Below are 26915 nucleotides of genomic sequence, written 5' to 3' on the forward strand. Positions count from 1 at the left end.
TCAGTGCTGCAGCCCACTAGCAGCATTTGATTTACAGGCCCTGGGCACAAACAGTGCACTATTCTAGGTTATGACAAGTAATTCAAATATGCCAATCATGGATTCACTAATCCATAACATCAATTTACAAAGAGAGCATATGTATTGTAGCACTGATCAGCAGTGGTAAAGTGCCCAGAGTCATAAAACCAACAAAAACAGGTCAGAAACAATACTGGAGGAAGGCCAAAAGTTCTGGGATGACCGTGGGAAAAGGGCCAAGTCCAACACTTGTTAAATATTGATCCAAGTCGATTGAGCCTTATGGCATCACCCCCATCTTGAATAGATCCATGACCAGATTCAGGCAGAGGCGCAAGAGGACTTAGGCGAGGGCGATCAGGTACATTTGCACCCTTCACTATCTCTATAGTTTCCCAACCTCCCTCACTTCCTTGCTGAGCATATGTATGTAATTGGATTAATGTAGTGTGAATCCAGCCAAAAAGAAATACTTTGCTATCTGGCCAAAATATAGAATACAGGAGGCCTAAGGGCAAAGAATACTGGGGTGAGAGAAAGTTGAATTCACAACATGAGGGGATTCCCAGTTAATCTGGGAGAGTGGCATGTAGGATAGCTTGTGAAGAGGAGTGCTTTGTCAGTTGGTGTGGTGGAATAGTCAAGAGACTGACGAGGGGAATTGAATTACTTATCAGAGTTTAGCATCTCTGAGTTAATATTGGCTGATGAGCCTGACGGATTGTCGGAGTTTGGAGGGCGTTAATAAGCCTAACACCAGATAAAAGTGCAATCTATGACCTTTCTAAATGCAATGCAGCCCTCATCCACATGTGCAGTGTGCATTTAGGTTGAAGTACCCATAGTGATGCCAGAAATCCACTACTTTAGCACCTTCTGTGTTCTACCACCTCCTCCCTCCTAGTTGGCTATTCTCCCCTTCTTTCCTTGGGCCTCCTTTACCTCTTGTGCCTTTAGCCTGCCACGACCTCCTAATCTGCTCCCTTTTTTCCTGTCCTCATCCCAGGGGTTGAGAGAGAGAAAAGAGAGTTGATCTGTCTTCTTGGTTGGTCATGTTAAGTTGCTCTTCTTTGCTCTGTCTTCATGACAGTAAGCCTTTCCTTTCAATGCTTTCTGGGTTCGACAGGAATAAATGTAGCATTTTCTTGTAAGGAAAACTATGTCGCATTGTTTATACTTCGTTTTGAAAGTTCTAAACACTATTCAAATGTCACATGCCATTTTGCTGAACAGTATACACACTTTTATTATCTGGTTGAATTCAATCATTCAGGTCGACATTGAGCAAATAAGTAGGATACTTTAATGTCAAACACAACAGGAACGAGATTGAGGTTTTCTCAGTAAATATTCATCGCTCACCCATAGTCACAAAATGATTACCCTAAAATGGCAAAACAACGCTCTGAAATACTTAGGAATTTGGTTTGGTAAAGACTAAAATAAAACGAGAATGATCAATGAATCTAAAACTGTTATAAAAACCAAAAATATACTTAGGAATTTGGTTTGGTAAAGACTAAAGTAAAACGAGAATGATCAATGAATCTAAAACTGTTATAAAAACCAAAAATATACTATCACATCAATCACCAAAATTCATATCTTGGTGGGGAAAATAGAATTTATCAAAATGATAATAACAGCACTTATACCTTTTACCATCCGCATGCTCCCGATATTATTCCAACCAAAAAACAATTAATTGAACAACAACTCTCAGAATTTATGGCGAAATAACAAAAAAAACACAAATTTCACAAAATAAACTCAAATAAAGCAACATTTAAAGAGGGTCGAACTACCAGGTTTTTCAAGATACCAAACAGCCTTCATGACGTGCCAGGAGTCTTGGCGGCTAGTAGATTGCACACAAATTAAACCATTATGGCTTTCAGTAGAAGCTGGGTTGCTTTCCCAAATACTGCTTTTTGCGTCGCTAGCAATTAACCATGTTAAGCAACTAAAGATCTATCACTCAGATAATATAATCCTCTATAATGACGAGACATTTTACTCGCTTGATAAATGAACGCTCATCTGACTAGATCTTACTAAGCCTCACTTTGGTGTAGCAAATTAGCAAGGACTGAGGGTCTGTCACTTTTCTAGGAGGATTGGGCCCTCGGAGCCAATAATCTACAAGCATATTTAGGCAGATATGGCAATCCAAAAGAATTTTCTGAGCAACAATCTAAACATACCATCCTTAACCTGGATTATTATACATTTCTAAAACTGAAAGTAGCGGTACAAAATAATAGGTACACCCCATAGCCTTGGCCTTCCTGAGTTCCAGATGAAATTTACACAGGGGATGACACAATGTCTCGAAGATTTCCAACAAATTAACTCCATCCATACCACAGATTAACAATAGAACAATCTTTTTGGAACAAATAGAAATAACAACCCTTATCCACACATGCACAGTCAGTAACATAGTTCCTGCCATTTAAAGGAAAAATCACACCGTAACTCGTCCAATCAAGGCTTAAGACATTACATAATTGTTAGACCTGGCACCATTGGCGTGGGTTTCCCTTCCATTTTTCGCTGTTGCCTCCTATGTTTTTGCTGGTCTAGATGCTTTGGGCACTTTGCCACTGCTATTCAGTGCCAAAGTGCAAGTGCTCCCTATTGTAAATTGTGGTAATAGATTAGTGACTCCATGATTGGATTATTTGATTTACTTGTCAGACCCTAGTAAAGGGCTCCATGTGTGCCCATGGCCTGTAAATCAAATGCTACTGGTGGGCTTGCAGCACCGATTGTGCCACCCACAGAAGCAGCTTGTAAAATGTGTCTCAGGCCTGCCATTGCAGAGCCCTATGTGCAGTCTGGGACTGCCATGTCGGCTTGGCAAGTGCACACACTTGCCAGTCCCTAGACCTTCCATTTGCTACATGTTGGTCACCCCTAAGGTAGGCCCAAGGTATCCATGTAGGCAGGGTGCATTGTATGCAAAAGGTAGGATATTCCCTGATGTGCATGGCAAGTCCTGATAGTGAATTACAGCCAATTTTGTTTTTCACTATTGCAAGGCTACCTGTTCCCATAAGCAAGAATGGCAGTTTGATTAGAACATCTTATAATCCTTACTGACCCAGGGAACTAGGTAGAAAAAAGAGTTTAGTATGCCTGAACTCCGAATGTTAAAATACATCTTTTAGTGAGGGTGGTTTTTACATTGTGTTTGAAAATACCACTTTTAGAAAGTAGGTATTTGCTTGCCTAACCATTCAGTATGCCTCTGCTAGGTTTGTGTATTGTATGTCTGGTTTGTGAGTGACAGGGGACTAGAGAGTGCTTTGGCTCCTGCTGTCTGATGAATCAGGGCTGGGCTGAATGGGACCTGGGATGAATAGGGAGTAGGGGGTTGAGATTTCCTTTCACTTGCCTGAGCCTACATTGAATAGAGAGTATGGGAGGAGATTTCCTTTCAGCTACCTGGGCCAGGTTTGCTTTCAACAATGATGTCTCCAACTCCAGCCAGGTAACTGCACCAAGGAGGACAGAACTGGTTTTGACTAGGTACAGACACACTCTGCCTTCAGAGAACAAAGGATTTTGTAATATAAATATTGGTGCCCAGACCCCAGAACTGTGGATCACTTCTGGGAATTAAGACAAACCTTTGCCAAGGAAAGAAACTAAGAAAGCTGAAGGAGGAGACTGCCCCTGTGCTGTTTGGGGTTGGCCTGCAGTGGTGACTTATTGTCAAGGAAAGGAAAAGAGGAACTTTGTGTGTACTTTATCATCTTGAGGAAGATCTCAAAGGGCTTGAAGCTGAGTTTGCCTCCTGTATTGAAGTCTCAGGGACACAAAGACTTCACCACCAGCTCCCCCTGAATTTCCTTGCTGGGAATTCTACCTGCAGAGAGGTGCCTGCTGCTGTCTTTGAGACCTCTAGAGACTGCATGCCACTGGGAGCTGGAAGTGTGATGCAACAAGGACGAAGCATGTCGCCGCCGCAGCTGTTGCAGTCGCATCGCAGAAGAAGCATGCCACCGCAGCTGTTTGCCGTCGCATCGCCGGGGAAGCGCGTCGCCGCCGCAGAGGTTGCTGTCGCATCAAAGGAGAAGCGTGTTGCAGGGTCTGTCGCGGCTCAAGAGATCACCGAGTTTGCCGCACGGCCGTCGGGCATGCACGCATTGTATCTAAGTTGTCGTATCGCATTGCATCAAAAGATGCCATCTTGTCGCATTGCACCGGATTGTCGCATTGCATCGAGGCGCCATCTTGACGCATCGTACCAGGACGCAGTAAGAAACAGACGCATCAACTCCCCACACAGTAAGGAAGCGACGCATCACACCCCCTGCACTGCGGTAAGGAACCAACGCATCCACTCCCCTGGGTGTAAGGAAAGATGCATCACCTTCCCTGCGACCCTTTTTGTTTGCATTGCGTGACGCATCCAAAGTACTTTACTCTCAAAGTGTCGCATTTACCATCTACCATTTGAAGTCATATTCTTGATATTGTATTGTGGATTTTTGTCATTTGGTCTTGTGTTAAGTCTAGATAAAGATTACTTATTTTTCTAAACTGGTCTGGTGTTCAAATGTAGTGTTTTCAATGTATTGCTGTATGTGTTCACAAATGCTTTACACACTGCCTCTGAGATAAGCCTGTCTGCTCGTGCCAAGCTACCAAGGGGGTGAAGCAGGGGATATTTTAGGAGTGTATCCCCCTTTCCCTGACTAGAAGCAAGGGTCCTTATTTGGACAAAGGTACAAACCATTGCCAACTAGAGACCCCCATTTCTAACAATAATGCTTATTGAACACCTGATAGACTCTATAAGCTGGGCCAACGTGACTCCAATCTCTTTTAGAACCTCAACTCAGACACCGGCGATTTGTGCCACATGTTATTCAACTGTGAATATGTCTTTCCACTTTGGCTCCAAATTCAATCCCTTATCCATAAATCAACATAAAAAGGTCTCTAAACCACCCTCCTAAGCATTTTTGCTGATAGTCATGACCCACAACTCAGCTTCCCCGACATTCTTGTGATAGCTCTGCTAATAGCAATGTAAATAAAATCAATACTTGCAGAATGGAAAAGTTCAACCAATATCTCGTTTCTCTCTTGGTGGGCCTGGCTTTGCTTTGTTAGAAATGCAAATAACAATACACTTCACAAAGCACACTCATTGTACACATCCAATAAATCAATTGATCCATATCTTCAGAAAACCAAACTACCATGAATGTCTTTCTTTAGCCACTTTATGGATTGTCCAACATGACCAGGCGATATTAGGCTCGAGAAGGTATCAGTTCCAAATGTCTCACTTTCCAGCGCTGATCTTCTCCTTTTCAACTCTTTTTTTCCCTTTCATCTGATTCTTCTCCCTATTTCGCCTTCATGTTTTTTCTCTTTTCCTTCTCTCTAAGTACTCGTTTTTTTAAAATAAGATATAAGTTCCTTATACTAGGTACATCAGATATACTCAAATTCCAGTGTATATCTTAAAGTTCAGCTCTTGAATAGCTCAATATTATGCTTTTAACTGTATTGATGTATGATATACCAATATGTTGTATTCTATATCTTTTCTCAATCGTATATTACATTTAAAAATCTTGTTCTGTTTGGAAAACCAGTTGGGTGTTTTTGTTCTCAAGTCTATTAATGTGCCTTGATAATCCACAGGCAAGCTATTTCACATTGATTTTGGATACATTCTGGGGCGGGACCCCAAACCTTTGCCACCCCCAATGAAATTAAACAAAGAAATGGTTGAAGGAATGGGAGGCCATCAGAGTGAGCAATACCAGGCCTTCCGGAAGCAGTGTTACACAGCCTTTCTGCATCTACGCAGGTACGGAAACGTTTGCTTCAGATGTTTGTTATCTGTCCAATGTGAGCTATCGTAAAGACATATTTTGTACTGACACATAAACAGATAATGTATACAGCATATGACGACTGAGTGAATTTGCTGCTGAGTCTGAGACTTGATTAATGCAATCCTGTTGGTGGCGTGGGGCATATATTAAATTATTAATTGCATTATTATTTTTGGTTTAGGTATGTAGTGTTATTTGGTGAAAGAATGACAATGTGTAGATAGAAGGCTGATGACGTGCCATTCTACATTATGATGCACTCTTGTAGCAATTTATGATTGTAGGTTGGGTGTAGTATTGCAAGTGTTCAACATTGTATCCTGCTCAAGCTGTGGCTGCATCCATTTGTAAAGCGTAGTGATTTCATTATTACTGATACTATTAGTGATGGAGTGTGGCATTGTGCATGTAAACCAATGTGTGGCGTGTAAACAGTAGATAGCAAAGGAGGAAGTTAAGTTTAAACTACTGCCTTAACTGGTCAATGTACCAACCTTCAAAGGTTTGTGTTGTAGTCACTGTTCGCCCCTTGTTAGCCTTAACTAAACTTTACCTAAAGTTTCTATTTAAAAACACAATCTCCTTGCTTCGGTGTGTCGAGGACAAATACCTTCTAAAAGGAATAGGTCTTAAGTTGCATGTTTTTTTCTAGGCATGTATGTCAGTGCACCCAAGAGTGATATTTCATATTGTCTTGGGCAATAATAATCACCAATGCGGCAGCAGTAATGAACATTAATAGCCTCACACATAGGTGCCCTAATGAGCATTAGTGACCCAATTTAGTTACAAGCATTAATTTTAGATCCATGTTGTAATGGACCAGAAAGTCCCAGCCACTAATGAACCAGAAAGGCTCAGCCACTAATAAGAATCAGTGCACCCCGGAAGTTAGAACCCTCAGTGTTTTGGGGCATTAATAAGCAGTAATGGTTGTAGCTTTGTCCCAATAATCATCAGCAGCCTCCCAGAGTAATGGGACTCAATGTTCCCAGGCAGTAGTGAGTATAAATGACACAGGCAGTACAGAACAATAATATTGTGCCCCCCCCCCTGCAGTAATAAACATCAATATCCTTTGGAATTAGTATCCTTAATGTCTCCAGGCTTTAATGAGGCATCAGTGGGACCAATGCAGTTATCATCATCAATGGCCCATGCACTAAGGATTCTCAGTGGCCTCAGCATTATTCAGTGTCAATGACCCAAAAACTGTAAGTTGGGCTTGATGGTCTCTCTCAGCTATGCTTAGGGACTGGGAGTTGTTTGGCCTCAGCCGCCTTCTTTTTTTAAAGGGTGAGGGTGTATTTCATATTTTCTCTTAACTAGGGCAGCAAATATCAGCCCAGTTTTCCTATTTCTAATTACAAACACAGCCTCTGCTGGAAATCTGCTTTTTCTACGGGGTCAGCCTAGATGTGTTTTTACTTTTTTTCTGAACCCTAGTTTCACTCAGTGAAGTTTACCCCTACAAATCAGTGGTAAAGTGCTTGTGTTCCTCCTTTCAACATGGTACAATTGTTATGCTCCTGATTGGCACATTTACTTTACTCAGAAGTCCCTTGTATATGCTACTAAGTGTACCCAGAGCATGTAAATTAAATGCTACTGGTGGAATTCAGCACTCGTGATACCCACAGACATCACACTGTGAAACCTGTCTCCGGACGTACCGTGGTAGCTTGACTTGGCAGTTTTAAAACTGCAAGTTGGACCTGTCAGAATAACCCTTATTGACAATCCCACACCTTCCTTTTAAATATTAAAAATTCAACCCTAAGTAGACTTTGTTGCCCATAAGGCAGGGGCATCGTATTTAAAAATAGGACATGAAAAATTTGTTAAACATGCCCTTACAGTTAAAAAAGCTCTTAAAGCTATTTTCACTGTAGCCGGGTTTTCTCTTTCACAGGAAAGCTTTGCGATAGTTTAAATAATGTTATCTCCAGCTAGGAAACCGCTTTGAATTTAAATTTTGGACTTTTAAAATATTTATTATAAGCTCAATTAACTGGTGAAGTCGAATTTGTAATAAATGTTTTGGAAATGTGGTTTTTTAAAAGTTACTGTTGCCTTGACTGATGTACCCGGAAGCAAAATATTTTTCTCCAATGTATGCCAGCCAGTATTTAGCCTTTGAATATGTCTGAGTGAGGTGTGAATGTGCTCCCAGTAACAAGCAGTAGGCTTGCCTGAATGGGTAGAGATGACCCACCTGAACCTGATAATATATATATATATATATATTTTTTTTTTTTAAATATTTTTTATTGAGTTAGTAATACATAAAACATTACCATCAAACAAACCCCCCTTCCCACCCATCTGTCTTTGGTTGCAAAGCCTGTCAGGACAACAATGTGACATCCCCCTCTTAGGTTTGTACACCGCCAATTAGCCAACAACCCATAGCAGGGCAGGCGGCGATCTCGAAAACGTCTACTGATCTGTTCGCAGATGAGTTGCACCTCACCCCTCGTACAATACCCCTCCATAACTCATAGTGTGATATTCATCCCTACCTAACACACCGACACACCATCCCTTTCCTCCCGGTGGCAATCTAATGTCCCTAGTCCTCTACTGTGGCGTGAGCATCTTCTTTACTATTTAGGTATGTCTGGTATAATCCCCAAAAGTTTTTAGGATGACTGGTGGGAGGCAGCAACTCGCTGTAGTTCTCCGACTGTGTACAGCAATACAACATATCATGTGCCCAGCGCTTAGGTGTAGGTACGTGGCCTCTCCTCCAAGAACAAGCTACTATTCTTCTGACTATGAGCAGCCCCATGTCCACCAATCGCCGAGTAGCACTATGTAGCTTCTTAGAGTACCCTAGAAGTGCCAGAGTGGGATCAGGTGTAAGATCTATGTCAAGGTAAGAGAGAAGACCCCACGTGTTCCAGGGAACAGGGTGCTAGACGACAATATAAGTCAAAGGAGTATCCCTGGACTAACTTTTGGACAACTATTTTTAATATGCTCTTACTGTAATGACCCCTCATCCATACATGAACCGTTTAAAAACAGGCCAAAAACTGAAATGTAACGTTTACACTCTTTTATTAAAACATAATCTGGTCACCTGTATGTTAACATTTCAGAAGAATCAAATATTCTGAAAACAGTCAAATTAAAAACATCTCATACATTTCAACAAAATATTTTTCAATAAAATATATACGGAAAACCTTTATAGACAATACAGAATTAATACAAAATGTAGAAAAAAAACACATTCACCCTAATCGAATAGGCACAAATTGTAACAAAATTCATTTTCAATAATACAAAAAGAGAACAACAACATAAACCCCCTGTATTCAATATCAAGAATGATCTTTCTACAGATTGCTTGGATCCAATAGCCTATAAAAAAAATTAATATATTGCCACCAGAATTCCTGATTTGAAGTGTATATGGTACCCCCTAGGCTTGGCTTGACTTCTCTATTTCACAGTGCGTCGACGCGTTTCGCTGTAAATGCCGTAGATATGGTCACACCTTCCTCAGGACAGATTTAAGCGGGGTCATCAAATTCCTGTTACAGGTATCCTTCTGTGTATTTAGAAAGATATCCATCAGTACATGATTATATTTTTGTAAAACAAGATACGCTTAGCGTTTCATAACATCATACGAATTGTATGCCTGGTTTGTTAACTTAAACCCCTGGCTATGACTCATTAACTATGGCCTAAAGATACAGTCACTTTATGTAACACTGAGTTTGTTGCCTTTGTATCTAGGGGCATCATCTATTGAATACAATAAAAGTCATCAGTAAATGCGAGTTGCACATCTATATTCGTTCATTGTATATTACATTTTATGTTCGGTATCTCATCATTGTTACATAGGCCCTCCATTCCATTTTAGTTGTTGGCCATACAAAAAATCAACATAAATACTACTTCTGCATATGCCCATACTTGTTCCCCTACCAACCTTAGTTTGTAGTTTTGGTACATTTATGTACTCAGCAGGTGAATGTCATAGATAGTTGATCACCCCCAATCATCAATGGCACTGTCTCACTATAGTGCGTGGCTCGTTGTTTAGTATCTTCAGTCTAAAGAAAATTACATGTACACGTGTTGAGATTCACTTTCTACTTTCTATTGTTTATACTACTTTTTCAGGCTTATACCATATTAATTCTTACCATCTGTCTATTAAGTTCGTTTATCTTGTTTCGTTCTATTTATTTATCAGAGGTTTCTCTCTTCTTTGTAGTGCGGATTTCTGTTTAAGAGAGATACACATAGAGTATTGTTTGTTTTTTGGCTAAACACGTTTCATCAGGACTATCTTCTAACAATCTTATTTGGGTTTCCTTACTTTCTATCGTATAAGCAATTTATGTCACCGAGATTTTAAAGAATGCACCGCCGCCTTCTGTTCTCTCCTCTAATCCTGGACTCTGACTGCGCAGATTCCTAGACACAAAATCCCAGCTAATAATATTTCCAGCATGAGAGAAGCGCTGGGATTGGTCTGAGCGGTTCGTTTGCCGCTCAGTCAGTGCATTTTACCCTGGGGTGTTTTTTCCCTGCAGGTGAGAAGCGCTGGGATTGGTCTGAGCAGCTTTGCTTGCCGCTCAGACAGTGCATTGTAGCCTTGGGTGTTTTTCCAACCTGGCTGTGCACAACAGTCTGGTTGGAGAAACGTAAGCATTCTTGCACACTTAAAAGTGCTCACCACTCCACCTGCCATGCCTCTCCAACAAGATTGCCTGGCCCGCCCCGCTCCCCTGAAGACTCGCATCGTCAGCTGTTAGGCAAAGATAAAATGCTTTTATTACCTTTTTTTTAATACTTTTTTAGCAGGGCCCTCAAATCAGAGTGGGAAGCTCGGCCCTGGAGCCTGCCTGGCAGCCTGGAGTAACAGAAACCTACGCTGGCACACTATGCACGCTATAAAGCTCAGCTTCTGCCTGCACCCTCACACCCCACTCTTTCACAATTCCACATAGGGAGGGGTGGGGCCAGGAAGGCTTTGTGACCCTTCCTCACACAGTGACGAGTTGTGAAAGGGAGGGAGGGGTAGCTGAGACTGCAGTTCTTGATTGACATAAAGCCCTGGTGCTGTAGGGCGTCAAACCGAAGCGCCCGGGACAAACTTCACCATTCCATCTTCAGGGGATGCAGCTCAGCACTCCTGGCTATGGCTTTGTTGGGCTAGTGACATCACAGGCCTCAAGGCTGTATGATGGCAGATGCATTCCATTAACAACTGAAATTGCTGTACATGCGCGTAACAAAGTCCAAACAGGGTTCATAGGAAACACTAAGAGCAACTGTAGTCACGAAGCCGCACCTGTGTTTGTCGCTTTGTTTATGAATCTGTTTAATTACACAAAAAAATATATAAAGAAAGGAATTTTACCTTTGTTGAGAAAAAATTAAGGGAAACAGCGTTCTGACGCCCAGGAAGGTGAACCCGCCCAGATTTCTGGAGCCCTGGAGATATATATTCAACGGTTTTAAATGAACCCTGTTTCTGAAAGTTTTTTTGCCATCGTGCAACTTCAATTAGCAGGAAATAGGTGGGGCCTGCTGTTACGATCAACAGGCCCCAAAATAGGGCTTGTCCAGGGCCCCAAAAGCCTTAAGATGACACTGACGTGAAATCCTTCTGTTTTTCTTTTTGCATCGCCCATTTGGCAGCACTTTCAGTGCGTCTCACGTGCTGCCTCTGTTTGCCATGTACCAGCCTAGGGTCCCTAATTCCAGGCACAGAAGGCACAGCGCGGAGCACAGCACCCGACGGGAGTGGAGTTGTGGAAAGACAAGGAGAGAGAGACACTGCTTCATCAACGAAAACAAAGCCGGATCTGCAGACATTTGAATAGATCCTTTGTCTTATTGAAAGGAAGAGAAACAAACGCGGATTCATGGGCTGTCATTAATCACGGATTAGCAGTAATTCCCAGGAAAGAGAAGTAACAGAAAGGCGCGTTATGAATGGCCCGCCAGCGCGGCCGCCATTGCGCGCCAGAATAATCACGAGGGGATTAACCTGCGTCGGCTGCGTGTTAAGTATCAGTCACAATATGCTTCATGGCCCGAAGAAAGTCATTCCATTTCAATAGGATTCTGTAGATATTTGTCATAACTGTCCACATATTATTTATTTCCCGGTTTTAGCAGTCGGCCTGAGTGGCTGACTCTCTGGATTCACCGTGATGAATCGCTGCGTCACATAAATTACCCGAGTCACGCGCGCCATTTATATTTGTTAATGGATACTCTTCAACCGCATAATCTTTATCTTTTGAAGCATCCAATGGGCTAGATTGGAGTTTGACAGCATTTTAATCAAGCCGGTGGAACCGCTAGCGCAGGAGTGCGCCATGGCCCCTCTGACGTCATTGGGCACAACCTCAGTCGATAGGCTTTAAATGGGCGGGTGCTCTCCGGTACTGAGTTACCTGCACTTCCTTACTTAAAAAGGGAGAGTACCTGCACTTATCAGCACAGCTGCACGACGTTTAATAAAAGAGTACCGGCACTTCTCAAGCGCGAACAGCTACACTAAAAAAATAAGTAACCTGCACTTTTATATTTCAATTTAAATCTAGCCACAACTGACCATCACCAAGCCGAAAGTTACCACCATCAAGTCCGTAATCTCAACTAAACCACTTTTTTTCCGCGAATGCGCTTTAGTCCCCTTTACCGAACTTCAAAAATTGCACTGAGGCACAATCGAACTCCAGCTCAGCTAGACTCACCAGTGCTTTAAATGGGCAGGGATTGACGTGTACCTAGTACCTGCACTTGTTTAATTTGAAATGGAGAGTACCTGCAATTCTTAGCAGGGATGCAATACTTTCATTATGAGAGTGCCCCCACTTGTTTGTAGCAGGCAGGTACTGTGGGATAGTGAATGCCTACACTTTTAGAGTTCCATTTCAAGCTCTACCGTACCGTCATTTTATGATCAGTGCATGATACGGAAATTATCATGGAATGTCTGCTTCCTTCTCCAAAGTTTCCCGCACAGAAGCAACTTCACTCTTCCATTAGTGAGCGTTCTTCTAATGTTCTCACAGATTCCTCGGTAGTCTATCGCTCGGGTGTCATCTGGGAAATACAGCCAGGCTTTGTAAAGGTGTCAGATGAACCAGTGATGTCAGATTCTCCTATTTTTAATGCCACAGATGAAATCAGAAGGGTTTTAAGTTGAGCTCTGATTCGGTCGGATTTGAAGAGGAACTATTCTCAGAGACCAATAAAAAAGCATTTAGTGACAAAAGCACAAGCGTGGCCATGTAGTGTCCTCCCAAGACCACAATTTGGGTTCCACTGCACTTTTTGGCTTTAATGTGTTTTCCTTCATTTCAGCCCTTCATAGACTGCTCCAGAACAAAAAGACAAACAAAGGATGTTCTGCTCATAAACCTGTACTAGACTCGAGGAGATGCTCTAAGACTTCTTAAATATATTTCATTGCATACATGCACAGGATGATATAACTAAAAGAGCAAAAGCGTATGCTGCATCCAGACTAAACAGCTCATTGTCTCCAGGCTTGGAGTTTAAAGGCAAACAGTAAGGACAAAAGTTGCGGACCACCTGTGCACCACCACAACATTTCCCAATTTGCTCCTTCAACGTCCCCCAATCTTTTTGCTTTTGTTAGCTGAATTTGGGGCTCTGGATTCAGAGGGACTCCGCCAGACTAAAGATCGGACCCCACAAAACTAAAGATCCTTTTGGTCTTGCGAATCTCATCAATGTTCCTGAGGTTTAACAGACCCTCTTATGTTCTCCCCATGTTCTTAACACGAGGTCGTAATCCCTTTGCCCCATTCTGTACAGTAGCCCGTGTCTAGTGGCATTAGCTTTAAATTCGAGGTGTGCTGTAGCTTCACTCAAGGGTCATGTCTGCTAGTCTCTCCTATAAATTGGGTGCCGCGTCTCGGGACATGTGGTATCCTTTTGTGTTTATTTTTATATGATTTAAAATATTTCTATAATTATTGGCCTAGATTTTGCAATATTGATTGCAAATATCTGAAATTGTGTGCCAGTAGTAAACGATCTGTTAAGAGATACCCTCGGCTGACCTTTATATTTGTAACAATGGCCATTCCATTATGGAGGGTATATGGCGCCCAGCTAAGGACAAACAAGGGTAATCCCATCTCCATCTAGAAGAGAGAAGCTGCACCGACCTGATTGGTTGAATTTTCAAACTGTATAGGATACATTGATTTTCAGAGAGTTGCTTCCCAGCTGCTAGGGTTTTGAAATATAAGATGTAGACCTTCTCTGTGTTTCTTGACCTTTCCTTTTCGCCAAACGTGCTTTGACCCTACTACTACAGTTTTTCCAGGATTTGCCTGTTGGACCTGGCCCTTTCTGCAGGGCCACCCCAGTTTTTTGTTTTCTTATGACTTCCTTTTACTGAAGTCAGTTTTGTTGGCTTTCTTCCCCCAGCTAAGCAGTAGAAAAGGGCTTGTGCTCTCTGTTAAACATGGTAAAACTGGACTATACCTGATTGGTACATTTAATTTTCTTTTAAGTCCCTATTAAATGATAGTACATGTACTCAGAGCCTGTAAATTAATTTGCTACTAGTGTACTGCAGCACTAATTGTGCAACTCACTAAAGTAGCCTTTTAACACCTTGGCTGCTAGGTGTTTCCCCCTCCTGTTTTGGAGATCCTTGATATTCATTATTGATGACGAGCTCAGCTCGTCATCAGCACAGCTCAACTGTGCATCATGACGAGCTGAGCTCGTCATGAGCATCGAAAGGGTTAAAACATGGCTTAGGCCGGCCACTGCAGCCTGTAGTGTGGTTTTGACGTTAAACAGCAAAACCACACTACTGTTTCAAACTGGCAAATATATATTCCTTTTGCCAGGGCTAAACCATCCTTTTTAGGGTTCGCGCAGCAAGAGCCCTTTTGCATGGGGGTTTGAAAGCTGACCACACGCTCGTGCGTGTGATCAGGCTTTATCCGTCAGGCATTAGCTTTTGCATGTTTTTTTAATAAAAAAAAGGCACGTGATTGGGCAAAGCGGGCGCATGTCCTGTTTGTAAAGCCCATTCCCGACAATGGCTAGCACGCGCAGCAGCGCGCGTTCGCCTCGCTATGCTGCAGCGCTCCCTCCCCCTGCTCCTCCGTGGTGCGCGCGCATCACTAGCTTCCATTCCCGGCCCTGCTCCTCTGTGGTTCGCGCGCACCACTGGTTCTTTAAGCTGTATTTATCTGGCAACAGTTTCCTTTGCAGTTCTCTCCTCAACCACAATGCGCCATCCAGGGCTCTCTGTGACTGCAGAGGAAGGGCATGACAAGCACAAATTATAGAGGCAGTAATTGTATCTCGCAGATATTTCTCAGGGGGAGGGGAACCTGGGGGGTGGTTACTGGGAAGCTCCAGCGACATCATCACTGGCAGGGTGTGCATGTCACACCAGTGAGCAGCAGGGCTCGGAGACATCACTTATTTACAGAACAACCCTATTCAGGCGGTTTGTTAGCAGCTCAAACACGGCTCTCTCTGTCATCCGTAATTGGCTTTCTGTTTGCTCCCCCGGATTCCTTCTCCGCTTAGCACATTATTTGTTAGTTTTGTTTTCCGTCCCCAGCCTAATTTATCAAAAGCCTTGCGCACTCCTGCCGTCCTCCGTGTCAGCGCTACATCCTCGTGTGTCGCAGGGCCACATATTTCTCTTCCTTCTATAAGACAGCTGCGAGAGGGGCGGAGGTATCTTGGACGACCATACACACAATTAATTTTTTTGTCTAAAATATTTAATTTTTAGTTTGAATTCTTTAGTCAATCGTTAAAAGATTTCAGTGTATAATACTTTAAGAAATAAGCTTGTGTGCCATTATTTTAATTGAATGCTAACTTTATGTAAAACGTACAATGGGCATCTATTCAACAAAATTTCAGTTGGGCGGAAGTGACATCAGAAACTGTTTGACATCGATGCCTTCTCATAAAGGGAGTTCATATGTTATATCACTTAATAATCCAAGGAAGTGATGCCACTAGAGCTGACGTTACTGAAGTGAAGAACTCTTAAGTGCCACATTTTTAAAATAACACAATTGTTACACAGATAATTGTCTAGTTTAGAAACTAGCATCTTCTAGCCCACCTTAGCCATCATGTGCAATAACTGTCATAGACACGTTGTTGACTCACATCTTGTAAACCGGGGTCAGACGTTCAGTGGCGGCTGCTGTGGCATTTAAGTGGTGATGCAGTGCTGGTGTTGGACGGACAGCGCAAGGGAGAAGAATTTTAAAAAATGCCTATCTGTGTTCTCCTCAGCAACAGCCTCTGGAGACGGACTTAAACCTTGACTCCTGACATGAGGGCCTGAGGCCCTCTACAGGGCCATGTGCCTGCATCTTAGACTGCTTCTCAACAGATATAGCACTCAGGGTGATAGAACTGACTCCATTCTAATGCTGTCCCATAGAACCACTGCAGATATCAGTGGTCTGATCACCAGTAGGTGTCCTATCTCTGCCTCTACAACTGACTAAGACGATACTATGTGCCACGTCCTCCTCATCATGTGCCCGAAAAAGACCACCTGTTATCTGATAATAAAGGTTGGCCAACCAGAAGATGGGGTTGTAAGCCTGCGACCACACCAATGACCTCTTCAGAGTAGAGACCCAGCTCGACGTTGAATAAGGTGCGGACTCTGGACCCTCTGGCGTTCCACTGATTCAGACACCACCGAGCCTGCCTAGAGGCGGTGTTTTCCCCGACTGTGACCAGTAGGAAGCGGAACAAGAAGTCTCATCACCTTGACGATCTCTGGGCCTTGAACAAAGGGGTCAGGAGTATGGTCGACACCCATGCCCAGCCTTGGAGAAGAGCTCAGACAGAGACATTGCACCGCCAACAAACGGGTCAGGCATCCAGGCTTCCCACCACCACACAGACTTAGAGGCTTCACCATTTTCGGGTTACAGTCCGCTCCGAACAGCTTTAGAACTGACGCTGGTCCTGGATCCGGGCTGGAGATTTGTCTCAGAAATAAAAAACAGCTGCCATTGGAGCCATCTCCAGCTCCTAATCCTAAAACACAAGGATAGGCCCACCATCCTTCTCCCTTGTATTCCAATTCTTCCTCCTTTTCCATCTCCTTCACAGGCTTCACCACCTCCGAGGTTACCACCTTCATTGCCTCCAGAGTCACCAGTGGGGTCCCCCACTCCGCCTCGCATTAAAGAAAGTTTTAACTATTGCCGTTGCATTATTATTTGCAATCACAATAGCTCAAACTTTCAATAATGCGAGACCTATTGCATTGCAAATGCTTGTTTTGTTAATACTTATAAGCCACACCTAAGGTAGATCCTAAATGCACATAGTGCAGGGTGCATTGTATTTAAAACGCAGGGCATGTGTGTTTAAGCTTTACATGTCCTGTCAGTAAAAACCTCCTAACACAGTTTTCACTGCTAGAATGACTATCACTCCCATAGACTAACACTTATGACACTTAATGAGTGCTAACTTGAGTTTGGAAGCAGATAGAGATATGCTGTTTACACTCAAATAAATTGCAATATGAAATCACCTTTACTAGTAAAGTCAGATCTTAAGTTACTATTCTGAAAATGCTTTCAGAAAGATGGCATTTTTTTCTGCCTAAACCAACTGTGCCTTTCTGCCAATGTCCTGGGTCTCATGACTTTGAATTTCTCTGCTGTTGGGGGCCGTGTATTGCTTCTATACAATGAGACAAAAAAGGCGTAGGGTCTTAGGGTAGAGGGTCTTCCTGACAGGATGGCTGGGGAGAAGCAGTGCCCTGCCCTGATTATATATTCAAAAGGTACCTGCCTGCAGCACACACAAAGGAACCTGACACCAGGCCTGTCCTACATTTGTCTGCCTAAACAGTCTGGAACCAGGACCAGGGGAAGAGCAAGAACGGACCAGAACTTGTTTTGGCGTAGGTACGGGAATTCCTCCACACAAAGCCTGGCACCAGGTACAAAAGTGAAACCTTCAGAACCTCTCATCAGAACACTCCTGGACCTGTGGAAGATTCAGAGGGACTACCCTGCTGTGCTAGGAAGAGAGACTGCCCTGCTGACTGGAGAAGGATTACCTGCTGGCTGAAGAAGGATTGACCTTACCTTGTACCCAGGGTACCAAGGGTCAGTTGACTGACCTGTATGAGCTACAGGGCGAAACAAGCTTCCAGAGGCCTCCCTGCAACTGCCCACCTGTTCACCACCAACAGGATCTGCCTGAGCTTTGTTGCTGGCCTCTGCTGGAGTGAGTTTTGATCCCCAAGAGAAGTCTCTCAGGTCTGGACCCTTGGCTGGCATCAGTTAGAACTTCTCCTGAAGAGAAGGTGAAGTTACTGAAGTTTTCGGCTCCATGCGACTGCGAATTAATCTTTTGCACAACGAGAATTGACCTCTAGCAACGACTGCCAACGTGAAGCTTCAGCTGCTCTTCATGCTGACAGCAGCCACCCATGACAAATGGCAACATACAACCTGCACTTCCCGTCAATGGCGATCAACCAATGCAAAGCGCCAGCGATGAATAGCTCTTTTGCACCACAGCTCGACCTGCTCCTCGCACCTCTAGCCTCCTCCTCAGCCAGCACGAATGGAACTCTTCGCATGGACTTTGAAAAAGTAATTCTTCACAGGACTAACCTGCTCCTGGTTTATGACTCGCACTTTATCATGGGTGGCCTGAACTCATGACTTTTATCTGGTCCAGCACGACCAGACAACTACGAGTGGTGTTTGATGCTTCTTGGCACTATTTTCACCTAACATTAAAAAAAACGTATATCCCTGGTTCTGCTGATTGGAGTTTTGTCCTTTTGGTGTCACTTTATTTACTAAAATGTATTCTATTTTTTCAAAATTAGTGTGGGATTTTTCTTGCCATGTGTTGTGTGTCACTTTATTACTATTTGTGTGCTGCATAAATACTTTACACATTGCTTCTAAGTTTAGCCTGATTGTGTTGTGCGAAGCTACTACTAGAGGGTTAAGCACATGTTAATTTAGTGGCTATTGTGGTTCACCCCGACTCTGTTGACCCTGACAAGATTCTGTTCATTATTTGAGTAGGGCTTCCATCCCTTTCTCCTAATAACCCAATTTTTTGCAATACCATTTCCTATTGGCTGGGAACATGCTTGAAGGTCCTTCTGAATCTCCGCCAGCTTGGCCTGCTGCTGCCCTTCTCTTTGTGAATCGCTCAGCCAGCACAAGTACTTCATAGGTGCAGCACAATTCGTAGATATCCTCTCTACACTTCACCTGAGAGCAGTGCAGCTCCATCCAGTTACTATTGCAGATGCAGGTGAGCTGATGGGTGTTTATACCTAGAGAGCACGATTCTTCCCTGCACAACACTATATTGTGTTATTTATCTTCTTGATCTGTGTTAGCTGGATTAAGGAAGGCTTGAGTGCTCCTAGTGTTATGCTATATGTCCTCTTGTGCTCAATCAATTAATCAATCATACCATTTGTTTAGTGCACTACTCGCCCATGAGGGTATCAAGGCGCTGGGGGGAGGGTTGCTGCTACTGCTCGAATAGCCAGGTCTTGAGTAGCCTCCTGAAAATAAGTAGGTCCTGGGTCTGCCGTAGGAGGGTGGGGAGGGTGTTCCAGGTTTTTGCAGCAAGTTGGGAGAACAATCTGCCACCGGTGGCGAGGACCAGGTCGGCGGAGCGGAGCTAGCGGTTCGGGGTGTAGAAGGTGAGTCGTCTGTTGAGGTATGTCGGCCCTGTGTTGGGGAGTGCTTTGTGTGCGTGGGTGAGGAGCTTGAAGGTGATCCTCCTGTTGACGGTGCAGGTCTTTTGGGTGCGGTGTGATGTGGCTACGGCGAGGGATGTCGATAATCAAGCGTGCTGAGGCATTCTGTATGCGTTGTAGTTGTTTCAGGAGTTTGGTTGAGGATCCAGCGTAGAGGGCGTTACCGTAGTCTAGCCTGCTGTTGACGAGGGCCTGGGTGACCGTTCTTCTTGTTTCCGTGGAGATCCACCTGTAGATCTTGCGGAGCATGCGGAGGGTGTTGAAGCAGGAGGACGAGACGGCGTTGACTTGCTTCGTCATGGAGAGTGTTGAGTCGAGGATGAACCCTAGGTTGCGTGCGTAGTCGGTTGGTGTTGGTGCTGCTCCCAGTGCGGTCGGCCACAAGGAGTCAACCCACGTCGAGGGAGTGGAGCCGAGGATGAGGACTTCCATCTCATCTGAGTTCAGCTTCAGGCAGTTGATCTTCATCCACTCGGCGACGGCTTTCATTCCTTTGTGAAGGTTGGTTTTGGAGGTGAGGGGGTCCTTGGTGAGGGAGAGGATCAGCTGGGTGTCGTTGGCGTAGGAGATGATGTTGAGGTTGTGCAATCGGGCGACACAAGTGAGTGTTGCCATGTAGAAGTTGAACATTGTCGGGCTGAGGGATGATCCTTGGGATACGCCGCAGTTGATCTCAGTGGCTTTGGAACGGAAAAGGGGGAGGTGGACGCTCACGTTTTTGCCGGTTTAGAAGGAGGTAGTCCAGTGTAGTGCTTTGTCTCGGATCCCAGCGTTGTGGAGCAGTGTGCATAGTGTGCCGTAGTAAACAGTGGCAAAGGCGGCTGACAGGTCCAGGAGTATGAGGGGGCGTGGTTTTGCCATTGTCCAGTAGGATCCTGATGTCAGCAGTGGCAGCGATGAGGACAGTTTCGGTGCTGTGGTTGTTGTGGAACCCGGACTGGGACAGATCCAGGATGCTGTTTTCCTCTAGGTAGCGGGTCAGTTGTCTGTTGATGTCTTCTCGATGACCTTCGCTGGGAACGGGAGCAGGGAGGTGGGTTGGAAGTTCTTGAGGTCCTTGGGATCCGCCTTGGGTTTTTGAGTAAGGCATTGATCTCAGAGTGCTTCCATCTTTCCGGGAAGGTCGCGGTCTGGAAGGAGATGTTGATGGCCTTGCGTAGATGGGGTGCGATGGTGGAGCTGGGTTTGTTGAAGATGTTGTGTGGGCATGGGTCTGACAGAGAGCCGGAGTGGGTGGTGTTCATGATTTTGATTGTGTCGTCGTCGTTTATGTTGGTCCAGGTGAGCAGAGGATAGGTGAGGATGGTGGCCGTGAGGTTGGAGGTCTCGGTGACTGTCGGGGCGGTCAGGGTGTTGAAGCGGTCGTGGATGTCTGAGATCTTGCGATGGAAGAAGGTGGTGAGGGCGGCGCACATGTCTTGCGAAGGTGGGATGTTGTTGGTGTTGGAGCTGGGGTTGTTGAGCTCCTCCACGATGTGAAAGAGCTCTTTGCTGTTGTATGCGTTGTTGTCTAGGCGGTTTATGAAGGAGGCATTTTTGGCGGATCTGATGAGGTGATGGTGTCTGCGGATGGCGTTCTTGTAGGCTGCGTAGCTGTCCGGTGTCTGTTCGCGGTGCCATTTCTTCTCAAGTTTTTGGCAGGTTTGCTTGGATGCCTGGAGGTCCGTGGTGAACCAACTGGCTTTCTTGTTGGTTTTTCTGTTGGGGGGGTTTCTTGAGCGGGGCAAGGGTGTTGGCGCAGTCGTCAATCCTCTGTTTGAGGTTGCGGGCGGCGATTTTGGGGTCGGTGGGGTCGATGGGTGGGCTTCGGGCCAGGGTGGTGTTTAGCTGGTCTTCGGTGACTTTGTTCCAGCATCGGCCAGGGGTCTGTTGAGTGCGGTGGTGCATAGTGGGTTTCCGGAAAATGAAGTGGATGCAGCGATGGTCGGTCCAGGTGAGTTTGGTGGTGTGGCTGAAGGAGACGTGGGAGCTTGCGGAGAAGATGGGGTCGAGCGTGTGGCCGGCAGAGTGGGTGGGTGTTGTGACTAGCTGTCTGAGGCCGAGGTTGGCGAGGTTGTTCACCATTGCCCTTGTGGGTCAAACTGCTGGCTACCCCCTTCATTTTCCATGTTGCTCAATCCGCCCTGAGTGTAGATCTGTTGTCTCAGAGACTGTAGGGCCAGCTGGTGGCTTGATATCTCCATTAAGGGGCCAACACCACCTAAGTTTACATCTACAGCTGGGCTTACACTACTTTTCCATTGTGTTTCAGGGTTCTTAATCACTAAACTCTCTCCCTCTTTCAATACGGACTACCGACATCCATCTTCAGTTCAGGAAACAGCTAAAAACATGGCTATTTTCACAAGCCTATTCCCCCTAAGCCACTAACCTACAAAGAGCTCTGCCCTCCGAAGTGCCAAGAAACCTACCCGGTGAACATTGCGCTATAAAAGTATTTTAACATAACATAACATAACATAAACTAAGTAACTCCGGTTTAGCTGGAGGATTACGATTGTCTATTTTACAATGCTATGTTCTCAGATGAGTAGCGATTGCAAATGCAGTAACTGCATTTGTATCCTGTTCTGCCTCTGGTTTTCAATAGTGTTCTGCTATTTATTGTCACTTAGTGAAACTGTGCATGGTTTAGTAACTGTATTGTGTTGACTAAACATTTTATTGTGTATTCTGATTTATATCATTTTCTCAACTTGACTTTTGTTTTTACTAGAAACATATACTTAAAACTCCTGAGTGGACATTACTATCCTTGCTGAGTCTGCGATAGTTGTGCTGGTCTGTACCTAGCATCTCCTCTCAGCCACATGTACCCGAAGAAACAAGGAAACTTAGTAGGCCAGCTGTTCACTGTACACTGAATATTGAGTGTACTGGAAAGTGGGGTACACCAGCACTATCATAGTTGATAGAGCTTGTGACTGCAATGATCCTCAGTAACACATTACCATAGGGTAATGAGGTAGACAGCAGGAATCGATGATAGTGTGATACGTGTCATGAATGCTTAGTCACTGAAGGTCAGTTTAAGTGAACTGAAAATAGCAGAGCTCAAGGATGCCATGCTAGAGTATGTGTTAAGACACCAGGGCCAAAATAGAGGCAAGTTGCCTCCTGACGCATATCCCCCCCCCCCCCCCCCCACACCTCCCGTCGGTGCCGTGGTGACTGCCAGACAGCACTCTCAATCCACTCCTGTGACTCATATGTCCCCAGAGGCCACAACCCTCCTGGTGAATTGACTGGATGGTGAGGTAGAGAAGGCCAAAGTAGCGAAGACATAGAGGGAGTTTCAGAGCAATGAGATCAGCATGGAGAAGCAAATAAAGAAGAACAAGCATTTCTAAAAGCATTAGGTTTCACTTATGGGATTAATAATAAGTTAAGAGGTGTGGGAGCAGTGTATGAGTGAAGGGAGATTGGTGTGAGTGCTGTCTGTGCAGGGGTAGTGGTACATGAATGAAGATTGATAACTGTGAGTGCAGAATGAGAGTTGTGTGAGTGTACATGGTGAGAGATGCTACCCTTTACTAGGCAAGAGGTGTGCAAGTATAGGATGCGCGGTATGTCAATAGTATAAGTGTAGGATGAGCGGTTTGAGTTCAGAGTGAGACTGTGAGTGCTGGGTGAGAGATATGTCAATGGTGTTCAAGTGCAGAGTCTGCACTGTGCGTAGTGGGTGAGCAGTGTCTGACTGGCAGAACAATGTCAAGGTGTCCTTGCAGAGTAAATGGTGGATGAGTGTGCAGGGTGAATGCTGTCAGAAAGTAGGTGAAAGGTATGTAAGTGCTGTGCAAAGTTACAAAACGAGGCAAATCTGTGCTGTGTCCTAACAGCTGCCCTCAAACCAAATATCAACAATGGCAACAAATGGCATTTCTTCCATTTGCTCCCCGAGCTGTGCTGTGCTTTAGAATTACTACAGACTCTGCCGCCACTGTAAAGAGTGCTGAATATGTAAGTGCTTAATAAAGACCATGCAGCAATTGAAGTAATCATAAAGCAGCTCCAGGAATCTGTCTACAGTAAAGGATAGCTAAGAGGGCAGTGATTTTAATAGGGCTGTAGCTTGCCATTTTGGTTCTAACAGCTGAGCGCGCCAAAAAGAGCTCGCTTGATAAGACAGGGTCAGAAATACACCCTGTGCACAAAGAAAAGAAAGGAAATATCCTTTAACGTATAATGCAGCAACATTGCGGATCATGTTTACAAGCAAGGTCTCGCCTGCCAAGGCGAGGCTGTGACTTACATCAGCGATTTTGTGAGGAGACACAAGACTCCTTGTGTTCCATTAATATTGTTACTTTAAAAATCAAAGCCTGCATACGGAACCTTTAAAAATCAAAGACTGCATACGGAAATGTCAAAAACAGTGTCACAGAGGCAGGAAAACTAGTCACACTGCCTTAGTAGAACTGGCCTACAGAGAAAAAGGAAAGGAGCATGTAAACAGAAGCTCTTGGTTAAATTTCCGTAAATATGGAAATAAATATATGTATATGACATTGCTGCTTTAAAAATGTACTATCAAATTCCAGCGACATCGTTCCAGAGTGGTCTGACATAGGTTTTCGTTACAATGGTGGTTCACAAACCAGCGTATTGCGAAGCTCATTACGTCGTGGTCGGGTGCTTATTCTGTACTCATTCAAAAGGATTTGAAAAAGCTAGCCTTAATTGGTGAAGTCAACGGACTCTAATGATGTAGACACAACTTACTAGCAAAAACTAGAATGTTGTATCTAGTGGAGAAGGGCATGTGCGCATGAGCACCATATTTGCAAAGAAAAAATATGTAGTGTTGGCGACCCAATTATACATACTTGTACTGCCAATGCTTACTATTGTCACAATTTATACAGAGCCAGTACACAACAGCTGCTGGGTAGTGATGGTGCTACCAGTTATAATAAGGTATGAGGCGGTCACAGCCTCTTTTGTGCCTCCAATGTGCGGTGAAAGTCAGGTCCCAGCTATTCAGCCGCATATCATTCACAGCATTGGAAACGCGTGGGCCATAGACAAAACGTCTGTATGCTGTTGCAGACCCTACTGCCACGCCGAGTCCAGGTCCTGTAAGTGGCAGTTCCTGGGAAACAGCCTCAGCGTTCCCCCGCTGCTGGACCTCTTTCACTGCTCTTTGCTTGCCTCTTCATGGTGTAAAACAAAGCCAACAACCATGCTTGAAATGCGTGCAGCCAGGGGAAGAATTATTACGTAGACAAGCTCAGGTGCAAGCACTGTGTAGGCAAGACTTTTTTTTTTTAAAGTGCCACAAAAGCAGATGAAAACAGTACTTAATAGAATAAGAGAAGCACAGGAGGAACAACAGGAAACCAGTATGCTGCAGCCAATAGAAACAGAGGAAAAGTAAGTGGCAAGCACAAGAACCAATGAGCAGCAATGGGGCGGGATGTAAGCCGTTTTTAAGATTTGCATTGAATACAATAGATTTCACATGCACAGTTTAAGCACTGCGCAGGCGAAGCCTAAAATTAGGACTCATGCCCTTCAATTTTAGTTTATAAAAATTATTTCTCAGGTAGATCCTGATGCTGTGACTGACCTCAAGAACTCTTCTCCTCTGGTGCTATGTACTATATGGGAATAGAATATATTGGCATGGTTTTCATCAAATGGGCTTGCATGTGCAACTTGACAGGTAAGTCCTTAGGAGAGAGTAGCCGGTTTACGTTACTCTGTGACTCTCAGCGAAACAGACGTGATGAGAATCTGGGAGATCACAGTGGTTACAAAAAGTATACTTAGACCCCTCTAGTTAATCCAGAAGTCTGCATCAATTGAAGTATCCCGTTCTTCTAAGTTCTGTCATGCTACTTCATTGCTTTGTGCTTTGCACTGGCTCCTTGTGGGTGCTATGATTTGTCTGTAACTTATGCCAAGTCAATAGAGCCTGGTTTGGAATAGCCACCCTCTATCTATGAAATGTCACCTCATTCCTTAACACCCTATTTGGGCATAAAGTTCCAGAAACACTTGTCTTCTTGAACTTCCTTACATTCAGAACCAGAGACTCGGTGGCCTCTTTTTACATCTTGACTCCCATCTTGTGAAACAACCTCCTTCAGTCTGTAAAAATGATCATGGGTTTTATTTTGTTCCACAAATCCTTGAAAAACCGTCAATGATCCCAGTTTCTGGCATCAGTCTTTCAATGTTTGTGGTTTGTTTGCTCCATATTAGCATCACAAAACCTGTTGGGGGGTACAAGAGCTTTATGGACGATTTTTAACATAGCCTAAACATAACAGTTGCAACCTTTGATGTTTTGTATTATTTAATCAAAGCTGAATAATTCTCATGCCTGGACTGCAGATGTATGTAACTACCTTGCTGATAACGTGGGAAGTCTAATATGACATACCTGTAGCTTGAGTGGCTAGCTGTATGGTCTTGTGCCTTACCTTTACAAGTTCTAGAGGTTTTGTTATTAGCTAGATGTACACATAGGTAGTTTTAACCAGTGGGTGGTTGATATGTGTACTGGTGGCATTCAAAAATCAACTTGGAGAGGCTATGATACACATTTTCAGTTTGCTGTCTCCTTACCTGTGAGAAACGCTTATGTGGGTACAGTAAGGCGCTACTTGTCTGCAGTTTCATGTGTGTTGCCTCTGGCTATGTTATACGTGGCTCAGTGAGATGTGAGTCTAGTGCTGACCTTTATTATTGCAAAGCAAAACATGGTTTCCTGCGGGGGAAGTCACAAGCCTAAACCTCCTCGATTAAATAATTCACATTTCAGGTCAAATCGTAAGAATTTAGACAGATACTTTAATTCAATATATCAGATGATAAAGCAAAATTATAATATTATAAAACAAGTGCTCCAAATCCAGCGCAGTGAAAGTGTAAAGTAACATCAGCGAGAAAGATGTGCGTAGGTGCTGTACAAAACCATTTTTATATCTTTATGCAATACGCTGCTTATAGCCTCACATATTACATCATCCATGACATGGTCAGTGGCATCACTGATGACATCATCCAGTGATTGTGAGTGTTTTTTAAAAGTTTGAGTGTTAAAAATATATACCAAGGTACCACAAAAGTTAAATTAGTATACCTTGTGTACTACTAATGAGTGATACTATTTCTAACATATATTATGTGAGTGGCTGTGTGACTGTATCTGTGTGTGAGAGGGAGTGTTTGTGGCTGTATGTGTATGTGAGTGGGAGTAGCTGTATGGTTGAATAAGTGGGTGTGAGAGTAGCTGTATG

General features: G+C 44.1%; 1 protein-coding gene across 2 annotated transcripts in view; it reads left to right on the forward strand.

The window, feature by feature from the left end:
* PIK3C3 (phosphatidylinositol 3-kinase catalytic subunit type 3) overlaps nucleotides 1-26915 on the forward strand; it is a 682135-nt gene that overhangs the window by 527244 nt on the left and 127976 nt on the right. For both annotated transcript variants that reach the window (XM_086960327.1, XM_086960326.1), the window contains one exon: nucleotides 5689-5857. In XM_086960327.1, coding sequence (XP_086816453.1) covers nucleotides 5689-5857 — 169 coding nt within the window. The remainder of the gene's footprint in view (nucleotides 1-5688; nucleotides 5858-26915) is intronic.

The sequence above is a fragment of the Lissotriton vulgaris genome, chromosome 3_1 (assembly GCF_964263255.1).
Source record: "Lissotriton vulgaris chromosome 3_1, aLisVul1.2, whole genome shotgun sequence".
Classification (NCBI taxonomy): domain Eukaryota; kingdom Metazoa; phylum Chordata; class Amphibia; order Caudata; family Salamandridae; genus Lissotriton; species Lissotriton vulgaris.